Consider the following 20,122-nt stretch of genomic DNA (forward strand, 5'->3'; position numbering starts at 1 on the left):
TTCCCGTTTTGCGGGAGTTTTTCCAAGACATGATTGTATGTTCTTTGGTGTAATTTTATTTGTGTTCCCCTGATGAGGGGTCAGCTGTGGAACATTAACGGCTGTTTGGACTGTTGCAGTCCGCATTACATATTGGACTAACTGTCTATGTATTTTAATCAGTAATTTTAGCTGTGCTAAAAGATCTTCTCTTGACATTTTTTCAATGTATGGATTTGGTGTATAGCTGGCTAGAACCGGCCACGTTGCTCCTGGTTTACCTAGTGGACCGAGCCTGGTGATGTGATCATTATGTTTTAGGGCGCCTTTAAACCAGAGCAGGTGCTCTTGGTATTTTAATGGGATTTCAATCTCCTCAAAAGGAGCATACTCTTCCGGTGGTTCCTCTATTTTGTAATAGTGAAACTCGTGTGTTGTAGTGTTTGCCACTGGAAAGTTTATCCAAGAATAGAATACCTCTGTCTGCCGATATTCGTGTGCCTCTATCATGAAAATGACTGTACCACCTTGTGATGTCAGTCCGTTTTCTATACGTTTTAACTATATAGTTTTTCTTATGTTTGCTGGGATGATAAATGCATCCGGTACATTAATCCCTGTAACATTGAAACCCGGTTGATCTGCATCTACTGCGACTTCATTGGTTCCGTTGTTATTGCCATTATTTGACATTGTATTAATGAAAGTTTGCAGAGCAGGTTTCCAAGGAAACAAAGATTAGGTGCACAATATTTTGGAACACTGTATCCTTCAACGTTGACTAAACCAGAAACTTTACATAGGAATCTCTTCGTACTAAGTTCCGGCGGATTTAAACCTTTCACCCACTCCAGACGTCCATTGGAGTATTTACGGGAGAAAGGGTCTGTGTGAAAAAGCACAACTGAGTTACTCTAACGTCTTGCGTTAGTTTTATCGCCTTACCAAATGTTGGGCGCCATGTAGTGTAGTTCCTATTTTCTTTTTAGGCCCTGCGCATTGGAATAACATAAACAGCAGTGTAGACGTAGGACTGCGGTCTTCTAGGTCTCTACTGACTATGTTAGACTTAATTTAGGTTTGCGCCAGCTAGCTCAGGGGTCACTGGAAACTTTCTTTACTGAATAGGAGGTGATCAGCTTCCCAGGCTTCAGACAAGAAGGGATTCAGCTTCTGACAACCGCATAAACATGACAACTTTGCTCCTCAGAATAAGAGTCAATCTCTAGAGTCGTGTGAAACAATAGACAGCTATTTCACTCAGTCAGTTGTGCAGATTTACTTTCACCAGGATGCAGAGAATAGAGAGACGGGTGTTTTCAATAAAAGATATTATTTATTGAGCAGTCTTCCTTCTCATGCAAGAGAAATGAATTGCCACAATTGCAAGACTTGTTATTATAAAAAGTGCATACAGTAAAAGGAGTATTATGAAATAATACTGTAAAACCATTGATATGGTTTCTTAGCCATAAGATGGTTGAAATGAATAAAATATATACATTCATATATACATTGGCTAACGACCTCAACTGGTGCTTCTAACTACGCCTACCCCAGTGTACCTGACCTAAGCCTAATACAAGGGAGGGAGTAAGTAACAGTTTAAGTTAAGATGGTTTTGCCAAGAGTTTGTTTCAAGAATTCTCTCTAAGGGTTTAGTCAGCACCGTACCTCTGGAATAGAATGCAGGAGGCCTGGCATCTCCTCTCAGGACCCGATATCCCATTTACCCGCAAGGGTAGGCTGGAAACGCCGGAGCTAGATTTTCTCGGCAGGAGAAAACACAGCGTCTTTCTCAGCGCGTCAAGGAGGAGGGGCAGCGCCTGTGGGCTTCTCGCATCTGCTGGGCTCTGCAAGGGACAGCTGTTCTGCTCCAGTATTCACCACCACCGTGTGTTTGCTTAAGGCAACGTTGGTATATTTTTACGTGAAAGGTGCCGAGTTTGACGTAAGTTTTTGGACATAAGACGTCAATAAAGATGTCATTTAGAACTGGTCGTTCTTACAGTGCTCGCAGGAGTTCTATTACTAATCAAAACAAAGCAAGCGGGGCTTTCCCAGGTTGCTGGGGGTTTGAGATGTCGAAAGAACTCGGTGTGCTATCTAGGAATCTAAGGAAGTGGCTTCTGCTGTGTCATGGACTGTCATGAGCTGCAGAGACGAGTTACTGAAATATGGTTCTGATCGTTATGCCATTATTTGGATATGTATTGATTATAGCCGTATAGGGGCATTAGGTCACAATATTGATCGGGGTCCTAGATAAAACTCAACAACCGAAAATCCCCAAAAATCGTAGGTCCTGATTTAGATCTTATTAGATGGGTTACTCGGTCACAACGGTGACGGATATCGAATCCGCCGAAATACAAATCCCTTAGGATATAATGGGATTTATATTTCATCAGGATGTTATATCAGTCACCGTTGTGATGGAGTAACACATCCACCAATACATGAATTCAGCCCATAGTTCCTCTGTCAGAATAAATGGAGTGAGGTAGCTCAGGAAGATGAAAAATATCTGCCAAGAAATATTGAGCCATTTTCTCTACTCTAGGTATATTGACTGATGGTGAAATATGAGCTATCTTAGAAAAGATAGCTACAGTAACCATTGATGGGAGATCTGTTATAAAGTGTGCATGCCAAGGTTCAGGAGCTCAGTGCGATAACCAAGTGATCATTCTGAATGTCTGAATAATTAACTGACCTCCAAAAAGATCATAATGCTCACCCCAAGGTAAATGTAATGCCTTTATAACCCCCCAAAAATGAAGAAGTATTAGACATCATCCTTGTATACAGTTGTAGTTATTTAGTTGGTACCCCGCCTGTTGAAAGAAATACAATTTAATGCATTGAACTAAAAGAGTCTTAAGATTGAGATGACATTATTTTGGATCCTTCTGTTTGTGCACCATTTCAGTCTTGATTGAAAAGAACTGGACAGTAGCAGCCACTAAATAAAAAGGAACTAGAGTCTGATCATACGTAAAAGGTTTATCAGAATAGCAACAGAACAAAAGAAAAATCACAAGAATATACTTTGTTGTTAAACCACACTGAGCAAAGAAAATGTCCATCTAGCTTGACAACGGTTCTTGCATTTAAGACTAAACATACCGTATAAATCCAATAACCCGTCCAAATTTCAATTGGTTCTCTAGTACTCATCAAAGGAGGTCTCCTTTAGGTGTAGGCCATGTCCATTGCTAAAAGAAGCTCTCTTTGCAGACTGTATAGTTCCATTCAGAATGTGACAAAGCATTGGATAAGTATAAGACAGCATGTTCAAACCAATATTTGTCTTGCCTTTCTAGCAAACCTGCCCTAAAAACTCATTCAGAGAAATCTGCATCCCCATTAAACTTTTTTAAAGTGACTGGGTGATATGTCATAGGTGCTTGAGCAAACATACATTCAAGTGTCATGGCTCCTCAGCCTAGTAATCTTATTATTAAATCCTTTCTTATTTCTTCCTTTTTCAAAAGGTGGGCGATGTCAGCAGTTATGTTGGGAACATATGAAATAAACTGGTGAGAAAAATTTGCAAAACCAAAAAATGTTATAGTCTCTATGACATTAGAAGGTGAATGTCAAAAATGTCCGTGGATCAGTAGGCAGACCAGAGACATTCAATTCAATGGTATTCCATCTTACCATCTCAAATTCACCCTTCTATGGTTTTTTGGAATAAATGAAGTTGCTAAAATCATGGTAGCAGGAGACTCACATATTCTTCCAACCAGAATTAAGATAATACCACAATACCATCCAAGTGGAACAGCACAAACTGATTTAAAGCCTCAGAGACTATATGATCTGTGAAGTACTAAAACGTATCTGCAATATTACACAACCAAAATGTTATTCAAAATGTCTGAATGGGGTGCAATAAGCCATCATCTGCTTTTTTCTCTACTTTATAACCAGAATATTGTAATTGCTTTGCAAATTGAGCCGATTTGAGAGGTGAGCACTTTGAATGGGCTCCATTATATCCATTATAAGAGGCAAGGGAAATGTATCCTTACTTGTTATCTTATTTGAAGCTCTTAAATCAGTACAAGGATGAAGATCCTGATCTTTCTGGAGTACAAAAATAGAAATGTAAGAAATTTTATTTTTGCAGAAGAGTGTAAAACCCCTCTTGTACTGAACACAATCTTTGTCAAGGTGAACCACAAAAGTCACATAATTTACTTGTGTAACCCTCAGATAGCTTGGTACAAAAAAGCAGGCTTAACTTAGAGGCAATGAGTAACATATTTATGCAGTTCACAGTCTGTAATAAAGTGAAAACACAACATCAATTAAATGCCAAACCACTTTAGCAAAATAGAGTACATTTTATTAAATACAATGACATCAAATCAGCAGTATCCAATCAGTAGAACCAAAAAGAAGCACAAAGTGCTGAATGAAATTATCTGGTCATGCTGGACTGGGGGAAATGTACACATTCGGGAAGCCTTCCAATGGAGCATGGGTCAGATTATAGTGACCAGGTTAGTCCTGTTTAAAAGTTACATTCTCAATTCGGGTGAGAAGGGGGCTATTCGCTTTGTCAGAGGTCTCTAGGAGGAGGCTTTCAGGTTGAGGAGCTGGGTAAGTATAACAGACGGTAGTTGCTTTAATGAGCAGAACCAGTCATTGGGGGAGCTTCGCATTGGTTGATCGTCAAAGGGATCAATGCCAGTGTGAATTGCAGGTTTCAAGTTGCCAGTTGCTGCGGATGGTCACTCTCGTAGTGAACAGCTGTTCCCATTAGTCATTTTTCTGGATGGTCATCGGCACAAAGAGTTCACTTTTCGAAGAAAGGAAACCAAACCCCTGGATTGCAATCAAATGTTTTAAAAATAAATATCACCAATGCCAGCTAAGGGTTCAGGATTCACTCCAGTAAAGCCCAACCGCAGGATTTTGGCAGGTTCAGTTGGTGCTGGTCAGCAGAGCAGATGGAGAGAGGCCCACGGAAACTTGTTGTGTCTCTGTAGCCCACATAGAAGGTCAGTTAACTGACCCTTGGAGTCACTCTGGGTAGACTGGGTTCAAAACATGCAGGTCTAACCTTCCTTCTTCCATATAGAAAGGCAGATCTTCCAGGAGCAAGGCAGTCCTTCTTTTGAATCTTCCAGAGGTCCAGGAGTGTTCGGGGGAGATGTTCTGAAGGTCCCATTTTTATATCTGGTACCAGCCTGTGTGTCGGGGAAATCCCTGACCTACCCCAAAACTGGTTCTGGTTTTCCCGGTCCACTGGTCCTGGCTTTAAACTATCTAGGATGACAAAGACAAGGGCAGGCCTGGTGCCAGGTTCCTTAGTGTGTGCTGTGGGCAGGGCCCTTTGAAGTATAATCAGAGTATGGTACAGCTCTTCCTCAGCCATCTTGTCAGGTAAGATCCTCTTCCCTCACACCTAGGCTTCTTTTGTCTTCCTGTCTGGAGGAAAAATACAACCCACAGCAACAGAGCCATTTCCAGTCATATGAGTCAGGACACTGGCAGCAAGGCACAGTTGATGAGGGCAAAAAATGCCAACTTTCTAAAAGTAGTAACTTAAAATCCTATGTTATCATTAAAGAGAATGTTAACTTGCAATTCATTTGAGTGTAAAATGTATTTGAGTAGCTGCTCCTAATCGGACGTTAGGATGTATTAATTGCCGTGTATGCCTACAATCTGAAGAGAACATACAATACCTTTTCTTCTTCTGCCCTGGTTATGTACAGCAAAGGTTGAGAAGAATTGTTCCAATTTGTAGACAGCTGGGTGTCAGGCAGTGTTTGGTGGCCCTGAGGATTATGCATGCAGAGCATGGGCAGAAAATCCGTTCCGATCGCGGGTTTTGCAGATTTTCGTTAAATTCAAAATCCGCGAGATTCGCGAATTTCCCGCAAAATCCACGAGCGGAACGGATTGGGTCAAAAGTTCAAGCTGACTTTTGTAACTCTTTTAGAATGGCACCGGCAAGCTGCCAGAGCCATTCTAAAATAGTTACAAAAGTCAGCTTCAACAGGAAGCTCTAATAGAAAAAGTAAAGCAGGTGCTGCTCAAATTCTGTTACACAATCCTTAATCACCCCAAACTTGGGGTGATTAATGATTGTGTAGCTTAATTTGACCTTCAACTCCAGCACCTGCTTTACTTTATCTATTAGTGCTTCCTGTTGAAGCTATTTGCAGCTATTTTAGAATGGCGCTGGCAGCTTGCCGGCGCCATTCTAAGTGAGGCTGAGGGCAGAAGGGCACAAAAGTAGGACAGAGGGCAGAAGGGGACAAAAAATGAGTGGGGCAGATGGCAGAAGGGCACAGAAACAAGTAGTACAGAGGGCAGATGGGAATAAAAAATGAGAGGGTGGCAGTGATTAACCAGCAAAAAAAAAAACCCGCAAACATGCAAAGCGCCTCGCGAACACCCGCGAACACGCAAAGTGCCCCGCGAACACCCGCAAACTCGCAAAAATTTTAAAAATCTGCAAATTCGCGAATTTTGCGGATTGCGAATTCGCAAATCCGCAAATTCGCGTATTGCAAATTCGCAAAATTCGCCCATGCTTAGCAGAGATCAAAGAACCTATATTGTCTGTGCCATTGCCAAATATCTTCATTGAAGCTAGAGAATCAGAGCCAATGCGATGAGGTAACTCAGGAAAACATTCTACTGGTTATCGATCTCAACACTCCTTGAATTATTATTCCTACTTAAAGCTATGACATGAGTTAATGTCCCTAATGTTTTGAAGTTTGGGCCGTTGCTCTCCTAAATGTGATTGTGTTGTGTATAGGGAGGAATGTCCATCAAGAGGGCTTGTGTTGCCTTTGAGGGCCCAACCTCGTAGCTGGCATGCTGGTCTTTACAAGTTCCCATATGTCTGCTATATTGTATTCATGTCTAATTTTATTTGTTTATGTTTTAGGAACTTACTAGGTTTTATATTTTATATCATGTAACGCACTGTGATTATTGACATGATCATGTTTTTATTTACCTGCTTATTTTTGTTATTTGTATTTGTATGCTGTCTGTCACACTTTTATGGTCATAGCACCAAATAAAGTATTTGCAAATAACATAATCGAAATAAGGTATCCTAGTTTTAGTCTGTGGTAGAGACTGACCTTGCAACAGTCAACTTCGCGTTTAGGAGTTTTTCACAGTCAGGACATGTAAACACTTAAAGGCATATGTCCAACTTTTTAAATACCATGCACTCTGCCTACAGAGGGGTTAGGGCCTGCCCTAGGGGTGACTAACATGGAGTAAAAAGAAAGGTTATGGCCTGGAACAGGGTTTATTTTGCACGGTGAAAATGGCAGTTTGAAACTGCAGAACAGTCAGCAGTGCTGGGCCTGAGACATGTTTTGCAAAGCTACTTTGGTAGGTGGGACAAGGCATGCTAATGGTGACTAGTAGCATTTCATTTTTAGGCCCTGGGTACATGCACACCAATTTACTAGGTACTTATAAGTAAATTAAGTGTGCCAATTAGGTGCAGGCAAATTTCATCAAGTTTTAAGGGGAGGACATAAATATAGAAGGCAGGGGTAAAATCCTGATGCCCAAAAAAATGGTTTATCAAATAAGGGGGTGAAAGTTTGGGGGAATATCATGTCAAGGATGGCAGGTCCGGGCGCGACCCATGCAGGCACTAACCAAATCAGCTAATGCTTCCACCTGATCACAGACCACCCTTCTAGGTGTCAGCAATAACAGGACCAACTGCACTGTAAAGCTGGCTACATGCTGAGCAGTGTCCAGCAATACAACATGTGAGTACTCAATGTGCATATTGTTTTCCTTAGGCCAGAGTTGGCCTGCTGTGTGCCCCAGGCACAGTTGTTACAGTATGCTTTACACCTAGTGGTGTACATATGCCACCAGGAGTGCTGGGCTGTGGCCTCCTTCTCTCAAAATGTTTAGTTGTGTTTTCAGAATGGGTTTTGTTTTTCTTTTTCAACCCTATGGCACTGTCATTTCTCTGTTTTCAGAACCAGCTAGGATCTAGTATCTGTACTTGCCCTCATGACAACCCCTTGGTAGTGTCATGGTCTAAGGTCTTCAGTCAGGAGCAGCCTAGAGTCCTCAAGGTAGACCACTCTCTCTGTCTGCACTCCCTAAGCTCCCAAGTCATTCTTCCACTTGGATGTTGCCTGGGTGTGCAGCAGGATCTTCAAGTACTTCTGCTAGGGGAACCACAGCCAGGACCAACCCACAGGAATCTAGGAGGACCCTTTCTGCAGAGCCCTCAGCAAGTACCGTTCACTTGGCCCCAAGGGGGAAGGGAGGAACTAGTCCCACTAGTTCTGGTATTTAGCAGCTTTGACATTCAGCGGCACTTGTGGCAGATTCTTGGAAAAAGGGACTTTCAAACAGGTGGTCCACTTTCAGAAAGAAGGGAGAGGTGTGGCACAGCAGCCAGGGCGGCTGACTCTGGAGAAATGGGCTCACGGTTTGATCGCCGACGGCAGCTAAATTTAGCACCATGTGACTCTGGGCAGTAGCTCGTTTAATCCTCCTGATGGCCCCCTGCGCCTCGTGACCCTTACTGGTGATTAGTTCACGCTTTACATATCCCGGGTTATTATAAGATGGAAGATGTAAATACTTTTTCTTTGTTAGCCCACCATGATTGTGTCCTGGGTAGAAAGGGTCGAAATGCCAGTGGTAGTGTCACTCTAAGTTAGTTGACATGTAAACATGGGCATCAGCTCCACCGGAAAGGTAATTCCAATGTGTTACCAGCAGTGAAGCTCCGCCATTCCCATACACCCTAAATGTGGAGGGGAATTCCAATGAAGGGCAGATGGGATGTGCATATTTTTCATACGCTGCTCCCCCTGTAACTGAGGCAATGAAGAAAAGAAGCAACATATGAAGGCTGATGCAGTGGTCCAGAGAAGGGTGCAACACAGCCCTCACAAGAAGGAAACATTTGTGCTTTCACTCATCAAGTTGTGAAGAGGAAGACTTGTTGTGGTAAGCATGTTATACCAAAAAACAAAATTAAAGAGGATCAAGGGAATATATTTAATGACCTGTCATTTCATTTCCCTACATCATAGACATTATACAAAATATAGAAATGACCAGTCTTCTATGTGTTGCTGTACTAGTGACTGAGAAAACAGGACGCAAATAGTGAAAGAGTTACAGCTGGCTGAGATATTCCCATCAGACCACCCTTCTGGCTGAGTCTCATCATATGGGGTATTTGTTAATCCATCCAACCAACCACCCAAACATCAAATGATGGTGCGGATATGGATGTGGAATAGAAACTCTAGCCAGACTGTTACTCAAAGGGTAGTGCTCAGGGTGTGTGGTGCAGTGCGGTGGTGAAAAATTAAAATTAACGACTCAGTCAAAAAAAGTATTTAATAAATATTGTCTGAGTGTCAAGGTTAAAATCACGCCTGGTAGTCTGAATATACAACTACACTATGTTTATCTGGCTTTCGTCAGGACCTAGGTGGTAAACTACTGCAACATGATAAGGTGAAGGTTCAAAAATATTAACAAAAAATAGTTTTTAAATTATATAGGAATACTTATATCTACCAGGAACTTGGGGCCCCAATGTTCACAAGGAAGATGTGCATTATGTCTTAATCCGCGCTTTGCGTGGGAGATGACCTCACCTCACCCGGCAACAGCTCAGGAATATGAGGCCCCGCTCTGTCCGTCGGTACCACTCTCTGGCATGCCTTATTGGCCTCCACCTACACCCACTCCCTAGATCTCGGTAGCTGATCAGGCTGCTCGCCTCGAAGAATGGCTACTTCTTGCATGCGACAAAGTTGCCCCTTTTAAAACAATTAAAGCCAAGCGCCCTCACGACGCCCAGCGGTGGTTTTCTGACCAACTTAAAGCGGATAAACTTGCTCTCCGATAGGCTGAGCGCCGTTGGAGGCGCAACTACGATCCTCAGCTCAGACTCTCTTATGTAGATTCTTTAAAGTCCTACAAAAAATCGATTTTGGCAGCTAAAACCGCCTACTTTTCCCAAAAGATAATGGACTCTAACAACAAAGCCAAAGATATCTTCTCCATTGTCAATGAGCTTTCCCTGCCTGACAGGGTCACACCTCAACCCCAACCAACCCAAACCTTGTGTGATTCCCTTAACTCTTACTTCATCGACAAAATCACAACCATTAAAAATAATATCCCTCCCCATTCATCCCCTCTACCCCCTCCTCTCCCTCCCATGAATACTAGTCGTTTGGCAGAGTTTCCGCCAATTTCACTAAAAGAATTTTCTTCATTGCTCCATAAAGTCAGTTCAGGCTCCCCTAATGACTGCTGCCCCCCTCAGATCCTGAGGGAGGCCTTCCTGGCTTGTCCTGGCCCCCCACTAGCCTTGCTCAACAACTCTCTAGCTACAGGGGAAGTCCCTCGCTCCTTCAAACAGGCAGCCGTTCTACCCATCCTAAAAAAAACGAATGCGGATCCCACAATCTTAAGCAATTACAGACCGATTTCCCTCCTCCCCTACCTAGGAAAGATCCTGGAGACTTATGTCACCCACTGCCTGAGCTCCTTCATCGAGAAATCCTCCTTCCTGGATGCCCAACAAGCTGGCTTTAGACCCCTCCATTCCACCGAGGCGGTCATTGTAGCCGTCATGGATGCCCTCAGGAAAGGTGCCGACAAAAACATCTCACAGGCCCTTGTCCTTTTGGACCTGTCGGCAGCATTCGACACAGTCGATCATGCTATCTTGATCGACCGTGTCAACAATGCTGGCATCCAGGGTGTGGCTCTCGCTTGGCTTAGATCTTTCCTCGACCACCGATCTCAGGCAGTCCACCTGTCCACTTTTTCTGCACCCTACTCATCCTTAACTTGCGGGGTCCCTCAGGGCTCTGCGCTATCACCTTTATTATTTAATTTGTATTTGCAACGCCTCTTAGCCTCCCTCTGTAATACCCCGGTCACAATTTTCAACTACGCGGACGATCTTCAGTTAATCTTTCCCATTGATTCCCTTCCTTCCTCCTGTCTTAATTTCCAGTCCACCATGCTGGTCATTGCAGAGTGGATGTTTCACAGCCAATTGAAATTGAACCCCACTAAAACAGAGCTAGTACTAGTGGGAGGTTCCTCTAACCCTTGGAATACCACCTTTTGGCCTTCATCCCTAGGGACGGCACCCACTCCTGTGAGCACTGTGAAGAGTCTGGGGGTGATCATCTCTGAAGACCTCTCGATGAGACCACAAATTAAGTCAGTCACCTCATCCTGTTTTTTTCATCTAAGGCGGATCCGTAAAATCAGTAGGTTCCTCACCAGAGATGCCCTGATTCTAGTCATCATTGCTCTTATCACCTCCAGACTCGACTATGCCAACATTCTGTATGCGGGGATCCCTGCATTCCACCTCCACCAGCTGCAGCTGGTGCAGAATCAGGCTGCCTGCCTGATTTTCCGCCAGCCCAAACATCAGCACGTTACCCCCCTTCTTCGTAACCTCCACTGGCTCCCTGTCTCCAAACGCTGTACCTTCAAGCTTGGATGTACCGTCTTCAAGGCCCTCTCTGATTCAGCCCCCGCTTTTATTTCATCTTGCCTGACACGTTACATCCCCCACAGAGCTCTCCGCTCAACATCTCTCAATTACCTTGTGGTTCCCAAATGCAGACGAAAAAAGCATGGAGGACTGAGTTTCTCTGTCCTGGCCCCCTCCACTTGGAATTCCCTTCCAACTGCACTTCGTCTCTGCCCCAGCTACGACTGCTTCCGCAGACTGCTAAAAACTCTGTTATTCCAGTCAGCATTTGAGTAACTCCTCCTCCCTGGTCACCGTATTTTGTCAAGAGCGCCATGAAACCGTTGGTGAACGTGCGCGGTACAAATATTTTTAATGTAACGTAACGTAACGAAAGGATCAGAAAGAAATAGACTGCAAAGCAGCTGAGATTAGTAAGAAACAGACGAATATAAAAAACATCAGCCTTATGGTGACTTTTAGTACGTGAGTATAAAATCATTTGTATACTTAGTTCTAGTTTGGTATATGGGAAATTCCTCTGCCAGTAAAGTGCTGAATAATGAAATGCTATTTATTTCAGTGTCACACCGTTAGACTGTATCATTTAAAGAATACTGTTTCAACTTCAATCTCAGGATTTTAAGTAAACAATTTATACCTTGAAATTGTATTGTTTATAGGCTGCTGCTGGACCAGTTCTAAGAGGCCCAGAGTTTTATGCTGCTCATGATGCTGAAAGTCTGGAAAGATACATGAAAATTAAAGGTATGCTTGAAATAAAGTTAAAGAATAGGAAATCGTATTTAATACTTACGTGTCCTGTTCATGTTGTGCCTTTTAGCTGAAACTCAATATGAGACTGATAATACACTTACTTCTGTTTCCGAACCCGTTGTCTAATTCTGAGGCCGATTTAAAAAAAAATAATAATAATCTCCGGGAAGGCTACAAGCATCTGTACCTGTTTTGTACAGAGTGGGGCACTTTGGTATTACGAAAAGGACCTCAACGATTTTTCAGCCTCCTCATTATTACTCTACATATGTATGAAAGGTTAGCACTGTAATGTACCGTAGTATTCCCTCATTTGTATGGGGTAACATGTGTTGTGAAAGGACCTCAGCCCGTGCACCTGTTTCCATAAAAAGTGCAAGGACATAAAAAGACCACCTAGTGCAAATTAAATCTGCAGGATCCGTAAAAGACTGCACTACCAAATGGTGAACCATTTCAAGGCAGGACAGGTAAGGGATGCAGTGCTAGCACCTGTCGCTAGTATTCTGGTCTCTCAGGGACATATTATTGAGGGGGTTTATCTCCGCTTTTTTGGCTTTAAAACCCAAGAAAGCGGAGATAAAATTATCTCCCTATTACCTAGCTGTCGCTAACACCAGTTAGCGACAGCTAGGAGGAGATAGCGACCATCTTGGGCCCCACTTTGCATGTCAGAGAAATTTATCACTAATGACATGCAAAGTGGGCGTGCCAAGATGTTAGCGACTGGAAACAGTCGCTAACATCGCTATCTCCTATTACCAACTTTTAGAGATATTCGCGCAAAAGCTAACACCTGCCCTGAGCAGTTCTTAGCCATGTTATCCAAAGGAGGTGGATAACATGGCTAAGAGCATTAGCCCGGTAATGCATAAATATCGCTGACTTTTCAGCGATATTCATGCATTGCGGCCGATTTTTATCTCATTTGCGATAAACCTTAGCAATACCAAGGTTTATCTGCGATAACAATCGCCGCAGGTCGGCGATACATTTTTGTCTCTAACCAAGCAATAGCGATAATTATCGCTATTGCTTGGTAATATGCCCCTCAGTTCCTAAGAGAAACTGTACATTGCTTGGCTGCACTCATCCTGCTCACAAGTGTCAATAACCCACCTGTACATAAACTCGGAGCTTCTGTTCCACTGCTGTGAATTGTCTGTGACAACTACGTCCACTTTCTTAGATAGTTTATGTGCCAAAGACAGCTTTTTTAGATCTGAACTACAGCTTTAGCTATCTGTTAGCAAGCCCTATTGTCTCCACTTCATTGCATATACTTACAGTGGGATTTTAGTCAGCCCCTCAGACATGTTGGATGGCTTTGTTGACTTGCTACCTTTGCTGCTCCTGATTTATTGGCTTTCCTCTCTATTCTTGTGTCTGTTCCGGCAAGGAGCGTTTTAGTGTCACTATGTTCTGATTGAATGAATGTTGCCCTTCTATTGCATACTTGAGGGAACTCTTTTCAGGTGTGGCTTGACAGCTTGCTGTGTTACCGATTTCATATCTCAACATCAATATACTACATACCATAAACAGTACACACAGATGGGCTTTGGATCCATCCTCTTCACTGAAAGCAAGACTCTGCCCAGCATGTTTTAGCTTTTTATTTTGTGAAGTTCTCACCACAATATTTATTGGTTATAGCATTAGTGTCCATTGGTGGCAGAGATAAGAAAGCAGCCTCTAGCATTTCTTTCTGCTCCCGCTGGGCGGTCCTATGAAAATCAGAACACCCGGAGGCTCCCCTGCTGCTCCATCCCGAGAACTGGACTCTGAAAGAAGCATTAACACAGATATACATTTTTACAGTGCGCCAACACCGAGGCTGCTTCATCTCTTACACCCACCACTTACGGTACAATCCTGCACTGGTCATTGTTCAAACCCTATCCCTTGTAGATCTCGTTTTCATACTGCACTCCCTCAATGCCATTTCTTACTAAGATGATCTCTTATCCTGTTATTTCATCAAAGCTCTCTCACCCCTAGTTGCCATTGCCAATGACCCCCTCACTCAATGCTTCATCTCAGAATCTCTCGCTCCTAAAAGCTACACTAGACCCTGATGTCCCTGCAAACTGCTGGCCCATCATTCACCTACTATCCAAGATCATTGGAAAATCAGTTTATGTTGAAATCCAAGATCATATTAAATATTCTCCATCTAAAACATGACTATCAGTTTATACCTATGCTTTGCCATGCAGAGATCTCTGCCCTGACTGCGGAGTCTTGCTATGTTAAAGTATAGTATTAGCAAAATAATATTTTATTTAACACAAAAATACATCAGAAAAATATTTTTATGTTATATATAAATGTTTGTTCATTATATATATTTACTTTGAATGTGGAACAGAACAAAACATTGCTACAACACTATTACATTAATCTTTAATTAAAACTTTAATTAAAGGAAACATATTACATTAAATCAGAAATATTTTTCGTAAAATTACATAAAAAAATACATTCACACCTAAAGCAATAAAGATGTTTTTAATGACCAGTAATACTTATTTAAAGTTATGCATTTGATTAATTAAAATGAAATTATAGCTAAATAACACTTACTATTGCATAATTTTTTAATTCATAATAATGTGTTAAAATATTTTATAATTAAATAATTAATAGGCCCTTGTTATATATTTGTAACATAAATTTATACTTATTTATATAATTACCTATTTTAAATAATTTAGTTATATTGAACTTTATTTCCTATGGGGATATATTTAAACCCCTACTGTCAATATTTTCTCAGGGTGGATGTTGTAGTACCATTTGTTGTTCATTTGTAGTGCTGGACATATTATATTTTGTTTAGTATTAACTTAAACTTGGAATTGGTGAATACCGAAAATTAGTAAACTTGCTCAAAATTGTAAGTTACTTTTGTGAATCAGGCCCTAAGACACCGTGATACCCTAGACATGAGCAAAGCAGCATGATGCATTAAGGATTGTATTTGTAATCAACCTGCAGCATTAATTCTGTTTAGTTATAAACAGCACAGGAGCGTCATATATTTCTAGCAATTAAATTAGCCCCGGTTACTTGCTTGACCCATACAATACCACCAATTAACATCAATGACTCTGATTTCCCGACTTTAACCTTTATGGCAATATAATGAATGTTTAATTACCAGATTTCAGCAGCACCAGGGGTGTCTAACTAGCAACAGCATACCTCTGATTTTGAGAATCACCATTCACAGTGCCTTGATTTCTGATCACTAGCAGCATCACAGAGCACGACATTTCACACATGAACAAGACACCAGATGAGAAGCTTTTCAGTGTTAAAATATATACGAAGGCACTACCCTACAAAAGTTACATTAGTATAACTGATGTACTGCTAATGAGTGATACTATTTCAAATATACTGTATATGAGTGGCTGTGTAACTGTGTATATCTGTGGTTGAGTGATTGTTTGAGAGGCTTTATGGGTGTGTGAGGGGCATGTGAGTGGCTGTATGAGAGAATAAGTGGGTGGGTGAGTAGCTGTCTAGCTGTGTGAGTGGCTGCATGAGTAGCTTTATTGGTGAGGGAGTGGGTGATTTGCTGAATGGGTATGTGAGTAGCTGTCTAGTTGAGTGAGTGGCTTTGTGAGTAGCTATATTGGTGAGTGAGTGGGTGTGTGAGTTGCTGTATGGGTGTGTGTGTGTCGGTGTGTGAGCAACTGTATGGGTAAATATTAGGGTGTCTGATTAGGTGTATGGGTGTTTGAGCAGGTGTATGGGTAAATAATGGGGTGTGCGAGAAGCTGTATGGGTGTGTGAGTGCTCTCTGAGTAGCTGCATTGATGAGTGAGGGAGTGGGTGTGTGAGTGGCTGTATGATTGAGTAGGTGGCTATGTGAAGGACTGTAGGTGTATGGGTGTGTGAGCAGGTGTATGGGTACATAATGGGGTGTGTGAGAAGCTGTGTGAGTGAGTGCTCTGTGAGTAGCTGTATTGATGAGTGAGGGAGTGGGTGTGTGAGTGGCTGTATGATTAAGTGGGTGGCTATGTGAAGGATTGTGTGAGTGGGTGTGTGAGTGGCTGCATGGGTGACTGGTTGTATGAGTGACTATATGTGAGTGACTGGGTGTCTAAGTCGCTATATGGGTGAGTGAGTAACTGAGTGTGTTTGGTTAGCTGAGTGGATGTGGGAGTGACTGTATTGGCGAGTGACTGCTGAGTGGCTGTATGGGTGAGTGAATGGGTATGTAAGATGTTGTTTGGGTGTGTGAGTGGCACAGTTGAGAAGCTGTTTTGGCAAGGGAATAAATATTTGAGTAGCTGTATTGGTGAGTGAGTCAGTGTGTGAGTGACTGTATATGGGATTGAGTGGCTGTGTGAGTAGGTGTATGGGTAAGTGAGTAGCTGTATGTGTGAGTGAGTGGGTCTGTAAGTGGCTCCGTGGATGAGTCAGTGGGTGTATGAGTGGTTGTATGGGTGTGTGAGTAAATGAATGAGAGGTTGGGTGGGTGTATGAATCAGTGTGTGAGTTGTTCTGTGGATGATTATAATCAGTGATGTCATTTGAGATATCATCAGTGATGTCATCAGTAATGTAACTGACCAAATCATGAGTGATGTAATATATGAGGTCATAACCAGTGCATTGCCGGGGCATATGGTATAGTTTGCTCAGATAAATATGACTGTTGAATTACTATGGTTTTGAGCATATAAAAACATGAGCCTAACTCTAACGTTCCTGTAACCTTTGGCTTTTGCAGTGAATTTAAATTGAAATTATATTTACTAACTATAACGTTCCTGTAACCTTTTTCAATGTTTTTTTAAATTTTATATCATAGCAGTAACTCTTGAGAGTTGGTGTGTGAGTGGCTGTAAAGGGAGGTGAGTCAGTGGCTGTATGGGTCATGGAGTGGGTGTGTGAATGGTTTTGTGGGTGTGTGAGATGCTGTATGATTCTGTGAGTGGGTGAGTGAATGATTGCATGGTTGTATACATGGTTGTGTAAGTGACTGTGTGGATCTGTGAGTGGGTGTGTGAGTGTCTGAGTGGGTCTGTAACTGGGTGTGTGAGTGTCTTAGTGGATCTGTGAATAGGTGCACGAGTGTCTGAGTAGGTCTCTGAGTCATAGTGTGAGTCTCTGAGTGGGTCTCAGAGTGGGTAGATGAGTGTCTGAGTGGGTGAGTGAGTGGGTGTATGAGCATCTGAGTGGGTGTTTGAGTTGTTGTGTGAGTCTCTGAGTGGGTGATTGAGAGTCTAAGTGGGTCAGTCAGTGGTTGCATGAGTTCGCCTAAGAGTGGGTGCATGAGTGTCTCCGTGGGTCTGTGAGAGCATGTGTGGGTGATTCTCTGAGTGGGTGTGTTAGTGTTTGAGTGGATCTGTGAGTGGGTGCATAAGTCTCAGTGGGTGGGTGTGTAAGTCTCTGAATGGGTCTGTGAGTGGGTGCATGAATGTCTAAGTGGGTGAGTGAGTCTCTTATTGCATCTGTGAATGGCTGCACGAATGCCTGAATGGATTTATGAGTGGGTGCATGAGTTTCTGAGTGGGTCTATTAGTGGGTGAGTGAGTCTCTCAGTGGGACCATCAGTGGGTGTTTGAGTGGGTCTGTGAGGGGATGCACAAGTTTATGACTGTGTCTGTGAGTGGGTGCAAGCTAAAAAAGGCAGAGGCCCACTGGGCTACCCTCCTAGGGCTCTTTGGAGCCCCATGGACCACCACCTCCCATGGGCTTTATTTTATCAATGAAGGAGGGCTACACAGACCACCATCCTGGGGCTTTACCATGTGCCGTTGACCACCACCTCCCTGGGGCTTTAATTTATCAATGGAGGGAGGCTGCATGGACCCCCCCTGGGGCTTTACCATGCCCCAGGGATCACCACTTTGTTAGGCTATTTTTGAAACATAAGCGGGGGCCATGTGGACACCTCAGGCCCTCCAAGACCTCCCCGGGGCCTACTAAAAAAACACAATACGAGGAGGGGGTTGCTTGGCCCCCCTCACCTGACTGATTTCATCCCCGGGGACCCAGCCATGTCTGCCTGGGCTCCCTGGCTCCACCCAGGACATCTAGTGTGATTTAACGGGGCTCCCAAGGGGAGCCTGAATGCCCCTACAGTCCCTGCCAGCTCCTGGCCTCCTGCGGGAGCTGGCATTGCTACTGCATGCAGGGAATTGCTAAATTTGAAGCACCCAGTGTTCAGGACCAACCATTTAATCTGTTTCCATGCCCTCTTGACAGCAGGCTGGGAAACAGATGAAAACTCTGCTCTCACCAAGTGGTAGCAGATTGACGGCTCCCGCTTCCTCGGAGCAGAATTATGTTTACTCTTGCTTGCCTGGAGCTGTTAAGCTCCCACCAAGCAAAAGCAAACTGCTGTCTCTCAAGGGTGGGTACCTCAGGCAATAGCAGCATCTGACCTTAGGTGGTGGTGGTCCCCAGAGCCATGATTGGGCTCCAGGAGGGGGCTGCGTGATCCTGCCTCCTTTACTTTAGATAGGCCTGCCCAGCGAGGTGGTGATCCTTGGGCTGTATATGACCTGGGAGGGGGCTGTGGGCCCCCTCACTCTTTTAAATATATTAAATGCCCCAGGGAGGTGGTTATCCCCATGACCTAGGGGGTTCCATGTGACTCCCAACAAATATTTTCATTTAGCCACAGGAAGGTGGGGGTTCCCGGGGCTTCAAACAGCCCTGGAGGGGAGTCTGTGGTGCGCCCCTCCCTGAAAAGAAATTAAGTACCGGGGAGATGGTGGTCTCAGGGGCTCAAATGAGTTCCTGGAGGGGGGTCCGAGCAAAACCTCTCCAATATAATAAAGTAGTTCTGGGCAGGTGGTGGTCCCAGGGCATCTTAAATGAGCCTAAGGAGGGGTGCCCTGCACGCCCCCTCCTTTTCTTGCATGTCTACATGCCCCAGGGGCCTGGCCCATCCAGGGGCTATAGTCAAAACAAGCACAGGACATCGCATTTGTTTTTAATTTTTTTTACCGCAGATTTGTGACTTTGTCATGATTTTGCAGCACAAATGTAAAATAAAAATGCTTTTTGCACTGGTGGTATCCGAGGATGATAGCAGGACCAGAGCTAGGGGTAGTCAGGGTATCTCTACAATGCCCCTATTTCTTTTTTTAACAATATTTTCATTGGAACAAGGCTGCAGCTGAATACCAAGATGGGTGCCAACACTTTCTGGTTGACGTGTTGGCAGCAAATCAGATATCAGCAAGGGGCATTTCGGATTCACAGAGGATCCACATTGTATATATACAAATTTGGTTTTCCTTCAATAGCTTGAATACTACTGAATGGATTTAAATCAAATAACATTAAAAGGGTTCTTTTTAGACCAAGGCAACCTTTCTTCGAAATTTGGTATAATTCCGTTTAGCAGTTTGGGCTGTAGTCGTGTTCAAAATCCAAATGGGAATTAACTTGTGGTGGACAGAGCATGAGGAGTTTCAGTCTGCGGAATTCCATGGAGTTGAATAAAAACTCCATGGAATTCCACGGAGTTCCGTCTACCCCTAATTAACATACCCATGTGTACTCATTGCACATCGGAATTCCCTGGAGGCCATAGACAGTGCTTGTTTAGCATGTGAGGAAGTAGAGGAAAATGACAGGCATTGATGAAGTCTGTGTAGTGGGGCACAGCTGTTCCCATCAGAACTGGCAGGTGCAGTGCAAGCTGTTCTGGCTAGCGAGTGCACCCATACTGCAGGACACAGCTGCTGAAAGCCCATTAAAATTGAGTTGCGTTATTGGCAAGCTCTATCACGATTAAAAATATGACTTGCGGATGACTGTTGCAGAACGTGGCATATATTGTGTTCTCTATCCTCCTATTGCCAGCGAATATAAAGGCTTTGAGTGACTAAACAAACA

The 20,122-nt window shown here is 43.3% G+C and overlaps 1 protein-coding gene across 1 annotated transcript in view; it reads left to right on the forward strand.

Annotated features, from left to right (window-relative positions):
- Positions 1-20,122, forward strand: part of LOC147727230 (annexin A1-like) — a 671,221-nt gene that overhangs the window by 73,721 nt on the left and 577,378 nt on the right. The window contains exon 2 of the mRNA XM_086963596.1: positions 12,157-12,241. Within this exon, the coding sequence (XP_086819722.1) occupies positions 12,157-12,241 (85 nt within the window). The remainder of the gene's footprint in view (positions 1-12,156; positions 12,242-20,122) is intronic.

Source organism: Lissotriton vulgaris, chromosome 3_1 (genome assembly GCF_964263255.1).
Source record: "Lissotriton vulgaris chromosome 3_1, aLisVul1.2, whole genome shotgun sequence".
In the NCBI taxonomy this organism is placed as follows: Eukaryota; Metazoa; Chordata; class Amphibia; order Caudata; family Salamandridae; genus Lissotriton; species Lissotriton vulgaris.